The following is an 11920-nucleotide window of genomic DNA, read 5'->3' on the forward strand; positions in this document are numbered from 1 at the left end:
CAAAGAGATAGGAATCAGGATATTTATTTTGTAGCATTGTTTCTAGTTACAAAAGAACAGAGGCAATCCATACATCAAGCAAGAAAGAACTAAATACATTTTGGTGTATGTAGAAAATGGAAGGCAGGAGTCCTCCTGGTAGGACATGTCCATAATGTCAGCACTTAGGAGGCTGAAGCAAGAGGAGGGTCATTACAAGTTCAAGGCCAGCCTGGGCTACATACTGGACTCCAGTCCAGGCTGGGTTACAGGGTGAGATCTCATATGGACCATATGGTACAATGTCTAAGAATTCTCTGTTCAGAAGAGTGACGTGGTATGCTACCCCTCACACACTGTATGTATGTAGACTATCTCTGCATGGTCAAGAAACTGGTCAAGAAGAGTTGCCTTAGCAGAAAGGAACTGGAATATGAGTATTATGGGGTAGGGAGAAAACACAATTTTAAAATCTCTGTGGGGACATTTAAATTTTTCTCTCTATAGGTACATCCTATCTCTTTTTATTTTAAAAGTGAATCTTCAAAGAAACAAACAAAGAATGAAAAAAATATCCAGTGGTATAAATAGAACATTTGCTAACGCACATAGGAAAGGAACTAAAAAAAAGCATCCTAAAATATTAATAGTAGTCATACCTAGGTAACAGACACATGACACATTAATTATTAAACATTTTTTTTTGAAACAGGGTTTCTCGGTGTAGCTCTGGCTGTCCTGAAACTCACTCTGTAGACCAGGCTGGCCTCAAACTCAGAGAGAGTCACCTGCCTCTGCCTCCCAAGTGCTGGAAATAAAGGCATGCACCACCACTGAGCATTTTTAAGGTTTCTAATCATAGAAGTTGCTGGCCTGGAGAGATGGCTCAGTGGTTAAGACCCACATGTCTGAAAACTGTCTGAGACTCCAGGATCCAACACCCTCACACATGCAGGCAAAACAATAATGCACATGAAGTAAAAATAAATAAGTTATTTTTAAGAAGTGGCACACATTTTTAATGAGATACATGTCTATCATAGTTTGTTCAGCTATTACAACACAGGAAAATGAGATGCACCCTTGGATAACATCTCTGAAACTGGTTCACGCTGACACTCCGTACACTGGCTCCAGACTCACCCTTGAAGAAGTATATGAAGGCTCCTTGATACTCAAGTTTGGGAGAGAAGCCTGGAGAGAATTCATATACTGTGATCCTGCTCCTTGGCCTAGAAAGACAGAGAGAGGGGCTAAGATTCATAAAGTATCAAACGAGTCTTCAACAATGCTTCAGTACCAGTGACTCGTCAAAATTTAAAAGACCTAAAACCTGTACCATCTGAATTCAAAGCATCAGTGCAGACAGGTAACTTCTGCCCATCAATAAGAATAACTAAAAGGGCTGGGTGGTGGTGGTGGCGCACGCCTCTAATCTCAGCACTCGGGAGGCAGAGGCAGGCAGATCTCTGTGAGTTCGAGGACGGCCTGGTTTATAGAGCGAGTTCCAGGACAGGCTCCAAAGCTACACAGAGAAACCCTGTCTCGAAAAACCAAAAAAAAAAAAAAAAAAAAAATGACTAACAGGGAGGCTGAGTTGACTCAGTAGGTAAAAGCACTTGCCACTGACTTTGACAACCTAATTTCAATCCCCAGGACCCACATAGTGGGAAGAAAGAAATGACTCCTACATGGCACACACACACACACTAAATAAATTAAAAAGACAACAAGGTGTCATTCCTATTTCTGATTGTCATTCAGAACGAGGACAGATTGCCCTATAGACAAGCAAGTCTCAGTCAACGACCTTTATGCTGTGACCCTATGGTGCTGGTGTAAGGGAGAAGGACGACCCCCTTTTATTTTAAAAAAAGAAAAGAGAAGAAAAGGGACCTTTCTCGTGAGGTTAAGTGAAACACAGCACACACAGAGGACAGCAATCAGACCCAGTGACACCACAGAGTTGGAAGGTGGTTACCAGGTCCACCACGGGGCCGGGCAATGGGGTTCAACCCGCAGTCTAAGTCCTGAATGCTCAGTCTCTCTGCCCTTTAAAAACAGAGATACAGGGCTGGAGAGATGGCTCAGAGGTTAAGAGCACTGACTGCTCTTCCAGAGGTCCTGAGTTCAATTCCCAGCAACCACATGGTGGCTCACAACCATCCGTAATGAGATCTGGTGCCCTCTTCTGGCCTGCAGCCATACATGCTGTATACATAATAAATAAATCTTTATAAAAAGAACAAAACAGAGATACAGACTTCTTTAAAGATCAGGATGTTAAGACCTGGTTGGTGGCAAGTTTCAGAGGGAGGAGATTTGGCAGTAGGGTTGGGATTTTGGGATATGAAGGCAATTAAGGAATATGATCTCTTGACGTAGGCTAGAGGGCTGGGGCGCCTGGGTTCTGTCTCAACCATGTGTTCAACAAATGACTCCTCACCAGCCATTCCCACTGCACAGAGTAAAGCACCGGAGATCGCCGAGAAGCCAAAATCCCTTACCAGACTGCCTGTACTTCTGGATTTTTGTCTTCAGGTCTATTCTGTGGATGTTCTTCAGGCATTTTTCTAATAAGTTCAATTGATCTGAAGCAATCAGATTCAGCTTCTCCAATTCAATCACCAGATCCAAGAAACTCTAAGAGATCAACGAGAAACACATGTAAGTGGAGCTAACACGTCCCCAGTACAAACGCTAGGTCATCTGGTCATAAGATGACCTAGATGAGACCTTCTGGTGGCCCTTGGTGATCCCAATCCAGACAGTTCTGCCCAGAACAAACCACTCTCCTGAATTTGATTCAAAGAGATGGGGGCCTAGGGCTGTAGCTCAGGTGGTACGGTGCTTGACTAGCATGCCTGACGCCCTGGACTTGATCCCCAACACCATCTACCATAAGGGCTTCCCAGAGTGTGTGTGTGTGTGGCCAGGGGGTTACAGCTGAGGAAAAGATTGATATAGGAAATCCTCATAACGCCATGTGAAAGTTCTTAAACTGTGTTCCTCGATGCTGGACATTCCAGATCCTTCTGACTCAAGAGATGACGACCAGGAAGGGTGGGGCTGGCCTACTCATGCAACCTGAAACACCAGGATCCTTAAAGAACCCTATTTCAGAAGCAAGCATCGCGTTGGATTTTATTTTGCTCACGGTTAACACTTGGTTACTTAACTGTTAATCATTATTTGCAAAGACAATAAGCGTAATTAATTACATATAAATGGAAGAAGCTGATTAGGGAAATCCCCCCAAAACACTGTTTTCATTTTCTTCCTCGTTCCACATTTGATGTGGGAACAAGCTGTGTTCCTATAGTCCTAAAACCAAGGAGCCTGAGGAAATTCTTAGAGGCAGGGTAGCCACTTGGAAGACTTATTGTCACCCCCAGAGATGAAGATTTTTCTTGGCTCATCCTTGTGTTAACCATACCAGGAGTTCAAACGTTCTTCCGGAAACCCTAACAACTCTAAAATGGTCCACCACATTTCTGTCCTCATCTCCACATTAGCCACTTCCCAGAGAGATGAGTCAGAAGGACCACCACTTCCCCCCACCCACCCCAACTACCTCCACAGAGCACTGGGGGAAGTAAAAGAGAAGAGGGCCAGCCAATGGGAGTGGACCAGCAAGGCCCCAGGTCTACCCCACACAAGCAGACAGGACGCCCTCGCCCGGAAGAGAGCTGTCAATTCAGAGAACTGACGTAGAAGCCCGGCCTGTGCCATGACAGAAATCAGGACCAAATCTAAACATGAAAGAAACACCCAAGGCCACAGGAGGAGATAGTACCAACCTATTTTCTTCCTAATTAAAAACCCACTCTCGGGCTGGAGAGATGGCTCAGAGGTTAAGAGCACTGGTTGTTCTTCCAGAGGGCCTGAGTTCAATTCCCAGCACCCACATGGTGCCTCACAACCATCTGTAATGAGATCTGGTTCCGTCTCCTGGCCTGCAGGGGATACATGCAGGCAGAACACTATATACATAATAACTAAATAAATCTTTAAAAACAAACAAACAAAAAAAACCAAACACTCTCTTGCTACCAATGCTAGAGAGAAACCATCTGAGATGCCTAGTTCTTGGGACCACGGCAGCAGGCTGCCCACCCCCCTCTCTCCATACCACAAGGAGCAGACCCTACTTCTGACAGCTCTTTGGAACAGACAACCCAGAAAAGACAACTCACCTTGTCCTTGGTCACCTTGCCTCGGCCTGTATAATCTCGTGTAAGGAAAACTAACGAGGACACATCAGATTTATCCAAATTCTCACCGATCTCCATCAGCAGCACCCTGCAAATCCCAAAAGTTTCTTTAGTTAAAGCCAGACAAGGATCCAAGAGCCCACGCCTCCCGGAGGCCAACAACTAGACTAATTCTTGTCCTGTGGAATGTGCGCCCACTCCATAAAACAGAAGGCCCCCAAGAAACTCGAAGAAAGTTCAAAAAGAAAACTCATCCTCCTCTGTTTGTTCGGTTTGGTGTTTGGAGACAGGCTCAGCTGTGCAGCCCTGACCACCTTAGAACTCACTCACTGTGTGGACAGACTAGCCTCAGACCGCCCCATCCTCCCGTCTCTGCCTCCCAGGTGCTGGAATTACAACATGCAGGCATGCATGCAGGACCACACCTGGCCTTTCCTTGGTCTGCAGCAGGACACAGCACTTCCCCTTCTAACTAAGGGCTCTGGAAACAACCGGGCAAATAAGACTTCCCTGAAAAAACCCCTAGGTCCCCAAAACTAATAGTGAAATGAGACAATTGAGTAACAGGAAAGACAGGATTCAGAGTGGCCTCGTCCTCTGTTTCACAGCTGCGGGTGACACTGGTTTAAGAACCATACTTTGAGTCTCAGGATCCCAGAGCCAAGAAACATCCCCAACATCTTGGCCCACATTTGAATTTAAAAAGTAAAAGACGTAGGCCCTGGGGCTTCTGACCACACATGTTCAGTCTGGAAAGCCCCTCCTGATGTGGTCACCTCGGCTCTGGCTGGAGCAGCCACCACACTTGGTCAGGACCCCTGTGTAGAAGGGGGCGTTCCCAGGTAGACTCCAGTATTCTTAGGGATTCTTTTGTGCCCTGAACTTAGGTAGGCACTGGGCCTGTGCTGATGTGAAGCCTGCTGAGCAGATGGGTGAATGGGTCAACCATTATCACCTCAACTGCCAGCTCACCTGACCAGAACCTAGTCCCTGAGACCGACCCTGTGAGATCACTGACATCAGGTGATAGTTGGACAAGTGAAAAATGACCAAGAATAACAACAACCCCAAGCATCTCCCGCTTGGTACACCATCCAAAGAGACTTGTAAACTTGTGATGCTCAGTCATTGTCTGTGGTCCTGAGACTGAACCTAGAACCTGTACACCCTAAGCAAGTGCCTACCGATGAGCTCTAGCTCCCCACATGCCCCTCTGCCTTTTCAGACAGGGTTTTATTAAGTTACACAGGCTGGCTTTGAACTCACAGTCTTCCTGCCTCAGTCTCCTGAGTAGCTGGGACTACAGGTCTTCATCACCAGGCACAGCCAGCTGAGCTATATATTATTCTTTACTTTGTAAAGTTGGTAACTGGCTCAGCCTGTGTGGGCCGCAGCTGGTCTGTCTGAGGTTTAACACAGCCCTTCCAAGCCCAACTCTGGACACTTTCCAAGCGCCTTCTGCTCTCTTGGGTAGTTTTCGTAATAAGCATCATCCCCCAAATACATATTACACAACCCACAGAACTAGAGGCCTGGAGGAACAGGAAGCCATTTAAAGGAACAAGGTCTTTTTCTTGCCTCAGAAAACTCAGTCCTTCCAGCGGCTCCAGCAGAGGGGGAAAGGGGGGTTGGTAGACAACACAGCTCAGAGGCTCTGGACTTAAGGGACTCCCGGGTCGGTCCAGCTTCAACCAGAAGGGGGCTAAAAGGTAGCTCATTGACTTGGGCTCCGTGGAGCCAGGAAGGCAGGACTACAGGAAGGGAACCCACCCTGCTGGACTTCCTTGGCTGCCTGGGGGGAAGGACAGAGGAAGATTTACAAAGGGCCACAGATCTATGGAGGTAGGAAGGTTACTCACACTTGCTACTTCCTTTCTCAGTACCAGAATTTTCTAAAGCAGTACAGCTCCCACGCCATCAGGGACTGGCAAGAAAGAGGGCTCTATGTTGTCTCTTCTTTCTTCCTTTCTCATCAGTCTGTCCTTCGGGCACGCACAGACTATCTGTCCTTTCCACTTCCGTTACGATCTTTTACCCAGTTGCTGACCCGGTGAGCAACCTGGGTTATTCTGAATTCAAACAAGCTGTGATCCCACCACACCTGAGGCAGGGGGATTGCTATGGGTTGGAGGCCCAGCCTGGGCTGCACAGGAAGTTCCAAGCTAACCTGAGCTACAATGGGCTTCCAAAACATACACAACAAACAAACAGAGAATCCAGAGAGTTCCGCGCCATGCAGTGGTGTTGCAGGCAGTCTGCTCAGAACGAAGCAGAGGTGACCAGGCTCTTCTCTCTACCCTCACTGTCTAGACCTTCCAGCTCCCTCCCCCGCAGGGCAGCCAGGGGCAGAGGTCATGAGTTACCTATAGTCAGAAACGAGGTGAGGGTTTCTGCGCAGGTGCGCCTCGACGGCTGCCCGGTCCGTCTTCAGTATCCTCTTGAGCAGATCGAAGCGCCTCACTCGGTAGAGCAGTTCCGCCAAGGTAGCAACAGAGAGCTGGCCCCTCTCACTTAAGCTGCCCAGGAGGTCCCTGACATTCGGTGGAGCCAGGTTCTCGGCCACATCCCTACATAAGAAAAGCATCATTTCCTTCTCGTCCTCGTCCAGCGACTCCTCCACCTGGTGGATGACCTCGGCAGACACGGGGCACGTCGCCATGTTCCAGGAGTCAGCAGCCAGGGGCTCATCCAGCTTCCAGCCACTCAGCAGGGCTCCGTGCGCCATGAGATGTCCACTTCATTTCGGAGGGCTTTCGTCATCTCTTTCAGAGTTCTTGTAGTAGAGGCGCTCTGTGGCGAGAGAACACTTTCAATCCTCTTGTCAGAACCCTTTCGCGCCCAGGACTGGAAGCCCAGGCTCTCCCTTTCTTCCTGGTCTCTGTAAGCAAGTGGGCTCAATTCACCCTTCCAAGTCAACAGAAAGAGCTCCACAGTGACAGAGCCCCAAGACTGAGCCAAATGCCAAAAGACACAGCAGAGAACCCAGACATTCAAGAAAACGAAATCAAAATCGCCTCCAAAAAATCCCACATGGTTTAATGAGAATGTAAAGCAGGTACGGGGGAAATCAGAGCTGGGGAGCTAATGAGCAAGTCACCACGAGAGAACTCGGGGGCAGAGGAAAAGTCCGGTGACTAAGCAGCCGACTCCGAGAAACTTGTCATAGCAGTTACACTCACACCCACTCCCTAGCTCCACCCAGAGCGAAGCAGGTTCTGGCCAAGGGGCGCTCGCCTCTCTGCAGGGGCCTCACGAACAGGGGTTCGGTCCTTTCCTCCCCCCCCCCCCCCGTTGCTCTCCCACTGTTCACCCCTCACCCACAGCTGTAGGCGCTGCTGCAGCCCCCGCCCCCATGGCTCACAGCTTCATCGCGAATGCCCACAGGACCCTCCAGAGGGGCTGGACCAAGAGCTTTGTGACTTTTGACCAGGTCCTGGCATCTTGGCCCCAGGAACCCTCAATATTCGGCTCCACGGCGGCCGGCGATGGCCATCAAGATTCTCAACGGCATAGTGGACGTGGTCGGAAGACTTGGGAGGGCCACAGTTCGGAGTGAGATCTGGCGGAACGCCCCCCAGCTCAAGACCCGATGGTGTACTGTCCGTTTCTTCCACCAGAACTGAGCGGTTTTCAAGTGTAGGCTATAAATGATAATCACTGTCTGTTCTTTTGGTCTTAACTTTAAACATACACTTATTTATTATGTATACAGGGAAGGGATTGGTGGGCATTCCCCCATGCAAGTGGGGGTCAGAAGACAACTTTCAGGAGTCAGTTCTCGCCTATTATGTGGGTCCAGGGATCCAATTCAGGTCATCACACTTGGCAGCAAGCATCTTTACCCACTGAGCCATCCTGCCAGCCCTTATACATGAGACCTTGTCTCTGAGCAAAAACAAAACAAAAAACCCTCTGATCCCAAAGGAAAAAATGGAAACAGGATCCAACTCTTAGATATGCATAATGATATTTAAGTATTTATCTAAGATTGGTATGGCTATGCCAATCTCAACACCCATTTATCCAAATAACCTCAACAGGACTATTTATAGCTAAAGGAGTGGAATTTACCAAAAACATCACTCAACATAGAAAAAGCAGTGCTCGGAATACTTTTTTTTTAAGTCCCAGTGACTAATTTTGAGTCTCAGATGTCAAAAGCCTGCATGCCATCCACGGGAGGACCCCTTAACTGCCAGTTTCTTTTTCTGCTCTGTTCACTAGAAGCTGTATTGTGCTCAGTAGATGCTACTGTGTGCTAACCTCTAAAACAGTTATGTGCACAACAAGACTTAAAATAAGGGACATAAGATAAGAGATCATTAAACATAAGAGCAGGAAAAATCCAAATTCTCCAGACATACTTGACGAAGAACTGAACGAACCCAGCAGAGAGGAACTGTTTGAGTCAGCTTGTGAGGCAATCACCTCACTTGTGTGGTTCATGGCAAATGAAACAACGTGGCCGGATTATCACAGAGCAGTGTGTCCACTCAGGCCATCGTCTCGCGCTCAGGCCCACGGTGCCTTCTGCTAGTCATGAATGCTCGCAAGAACACCGCTTTGCTGTCTCCCTCTGTGCTGGGGGGGGGGCAGCTTGGCAGCCAAATCCCAGTTACTGGGGGCCGGGGGAGCAGCTGGTAGGGTGAGAAAATATTGGAAGGGAAATACAGATTCCCAGGCAGAGCCAGGCCGCTGAGATGCGGCAAACCTCCATGCCCAGAAGCTGGGGTGTAGCTTGGACAGTTCTCACGTCTGCGGGCATTGGGCACTTGACAGAGAACAGCACAGAAATAAGAGGTTGAACATTATCTAAATAATCACTACTTTATTGGGTTATCTGTTAAGCCCAGGCCAAGAAATTATCATAAAAAATTCCCCAAGACTGGGGAAATCAACAAGGCCTTCAGAAGCAAATGCAAAACCCCCGCAGAAGATCCCCTTCCCGTATGAGAGGATTTCTTTCTTCTTTTGTAAGCTGGGTAGCACAGGCCAGCCTGGAACTCGCTATAAAAGCTCAGGCTAGCCTCAAACTCATGCCAATCCTCCTGTCTCAGCCTCTGGAGTGCTGAGTTTATAGATCTGCACAGTCATACCCAGCTAGAGAAGAAACGATCTTCTGCTGAAGGGAAACTCACGTCTCAGTTAGCATGAGCAAAATGATGGGCTGCAGAAGAAATGATGACTCCGTAGAAAAGACTGCTTGCTCCACTTGCCGAAGCTTGGGGGCTTGGCTTCCAAGCACTCACAAGGCAACTTACAGCCTTCCATAACTCCAGTTCCCAAGGAATCTAGTGCCCTCTTCTGGCCTCCTTGGGTACTGCAGGCATGTGGTACACATAAACAACTTGAAGGGCAAAGCACTCATACACATGAAACAGAAATGAACAAACCTTTTAAAAACCAAAATCACCACAACCATAGACAAAACAAACAGAATTATGCACAGCAAATTTGCTCCCCAAGGGTCCTTTGATGATGTCTGGTTTTGGGTCATCATCCCCCTGGTGGTAGCTCTGGGATCTGACGGACAGAGGCTAGGATGCTATTCAACATTCCACAATCTCCCATCTCCCTGAGATCAAGAACGATGCAACCTCCCATGTCCATAGCACTGTGTCCAAGAAACCTCCTCAAATATCAGGTTCCAAACTTCCTGAGTCTTTTTGTGACTTATTAGTAACTTAATTGTACCACAGCCAGAGCCTGGGAGGTGAGGTATATGACCTCCCTTCTCTGAGTCTTTGACTTCTGTGGGACTGCACACTTAAATCCCAGTGCTGAGGACACAGAGACAGGGGGATGCCTGGTCTCACTGGCCAGCCAGACTTGCCTACCACGAGAGTCCCAGGACAGTGAGAGATCATTCACATCTCAACTAAAACAAGGTACTGATTGATCTGAAAAAACAAAACAAAACAAAACTCTTGTATAATATTAGAAGAACCAGCCTTAATATTATACATCCCAGGGGCTCAGGAGAGAGAACTACTAACGGTGAGGACTATTTTCGGGAAATAGAATCTCAGCACACCAAACTCTATAGTCCACTTGCTTTAATTCCTCTGGCATAACATCCTTTATACACAGCCTCAGTTCTGTTCTCCTGCCTAGCTCCTTTCTTGCCTGATTTCTCTCTCTACTTATCTACTGCTCCCTCTTAAGTTCTATCTTAATTCTCTCGTCTTGATTCTGCCTCATCTAGGTCCTTTTCACCTTGTTCTTACCCAGCTAGGGCTTTCCCATCTGACTCTTCCTCATCTTCCATCTCATTCCTCTAGTACTCTTTACTAGCCTTTTGATTTCTCTATATTTATCTACTGTCCCCTCTAGGTTCTATCTTAATTCCTTCATCTAGTTCTGTCCCTTCTAGGTTCTCGTCTATCTAGTTCTTTCCCCTATCAGCTCCTCTCCCATCTCCTTCTCTCTCATCTGGCTCTTCCTCATCTTCCATCTCGTTCCTCTAGTCCTCTCTTCTAGTCCTTCAATCTAGTTCTTCCCCATATCAGTTTGTTCCTCTCAAGTTCTTCCATTCTCTTTTCTCCATCCTGTGCCCTGGAAGTCCCGGGATATAAAGGGAGGGTCTGAGCTAAATTGTGTAAAGCTATTAACGTCCACCTCTCCTAGGTGGTGTCTCCTTGTGGAATTTACCTAAAGTCAGGCGACTTGCAGGTGGGCTGTTATCATTGTTAGTCCTCGGAAGTTGGGTGCCCCCCTGGGTGGTGTTTCCTGTAGTCCTTAAAAGTGGCTAAGGGAGATAATCTGATTCCAGAGAAAGCCTTTCCTGAGGCTGTTCTCCAAATACCTGGAATGTGTATGTCCAGAGAGTGATCAGTCCACACTGTTAGCCCTTCTTAGGGAAAAGTCAATTGGGAAAACTATGAAGGCACACATGATTTTCATAACAGAAGACAGCTGATATATAACAAGCCAAGTAACACCAAAAACTCCTTGGGATTTGGCTTCCTCTGGAGGAATTCCCTGATCCCTCGAGGTAGTGACTTTGCCATAACCAGCTGAGTTCTTATGATATATTCCTGCGGCCTGCTGCACAAAACAAAACTCTAGCTGCAGTGTACACAGAGACGCAGAATGTGACCGAGATAACCTGCTCAAATACACAGCTGACGTGAGAAATTCAGACGAAAACTTCAGTGCTAATCATTTCAAGTTTACCATATGTTATCACATCACACAGATAACATGGAGGAATGACCCAAGCTATGCAAGACCTTAATGGAAGAAAACATGAATTATTAAAAAGGCATATTACTAAAGGCCCAGATAAATGGAGAGCCATACTTTATTCATGAGTAGGAAGATTCAGTATAATAAAAATATTAGCTCCTGGAGCTGGAGAGATGGCTCCGAGGTTAAGAGCACTGTCTGCCCTTCCAAAGGACCTGGAGAAACTTAGCTCCCAACATTTAAAATGCTTCCTCTGTGTATACGTAGATAGCTAGGCCTTAGAACAAGAATGCCTAGAGCCTTCCCAAAGTTATCCGAAAGGACAGATTTTACTGGTGCAAATGATATAGAGGGCTTTGGGGTAGCTGTAGGAGTCTTTTGTTTTATTTCTTTTGAAACAAGAGCCTCATGTAGCCCAGGCTGGCCTCGAACATGCTATTTTGTAAAGGATGTCTTTGAACCTCCCAAGTACTGGCTTACAGGGTCATACCAATACACCTGGTTTTGTTTTGTTTGTTTGTTTGTTTTGGTGGGGGTTG

At 47.2% G+C, this 11920-nt stretch overlaps 1 protein-coding gene across 7 annotated transcripts in view; it reads right to left on the reverse strand.

Annotated features, from left to right (window-relative positions):
• Cflar (CASP8 and FADD like apoptosis regulator) overlaps nucleotides 1–11920 on the reverse strand; it is a 46688-nt gene that overhangs the window by 20789 nt on the left and 13979 nt on the right. For 5 of the 7 annotated variants that reach the window (XM_028885703.2, XM_028885715.2, XM_028885707.2 and 2 more), the window contains 4 exons: nucleotides 6557–6983; nucleotides 4176–4281; nucleotides 2487–2622; nucleotides 1123–1211 (listed from right to left, as the gene is read on the reverse strand). In XM_028885703.2, the coding sequence (XP_028741536.1) occupies nucleotides 1123–1211; nucleotides 2487–2622; nucleotides 4176–4281; nucleotides 6557–6918 (693 nt within the window). In that variant the 5' untranslated portion in view covers nucleotides 6919–6983. Of the gene's footprint in view, nucleotides 1–1122; nucleotides 1212–2486; nucleotides 2623–4175; nucleotides 4282–6052; nucleotides 6532–6556; nucleotides 6984–7207; nucleotides 7440–11920 lie in introns of those variants that run through there. The other 2 variants (XM_037210389.1, XM_028885730.2) reach the window with 2 other exon arrangements.

Source organism: Peromyscus leucopus, chromosome 13 (genome assembly GCF_004664715.2).
Source record: "Peromyscus leucopus breed LL Stock chromosome 13, UCI_PerLeu_2.1, whole genome shotgun sequence".
NCBI lineage: Eukaryota > Metazoa > Chordata > Mammalia > Rodentia > Cricetidae > Peromyscus > Peromyscus leucopus.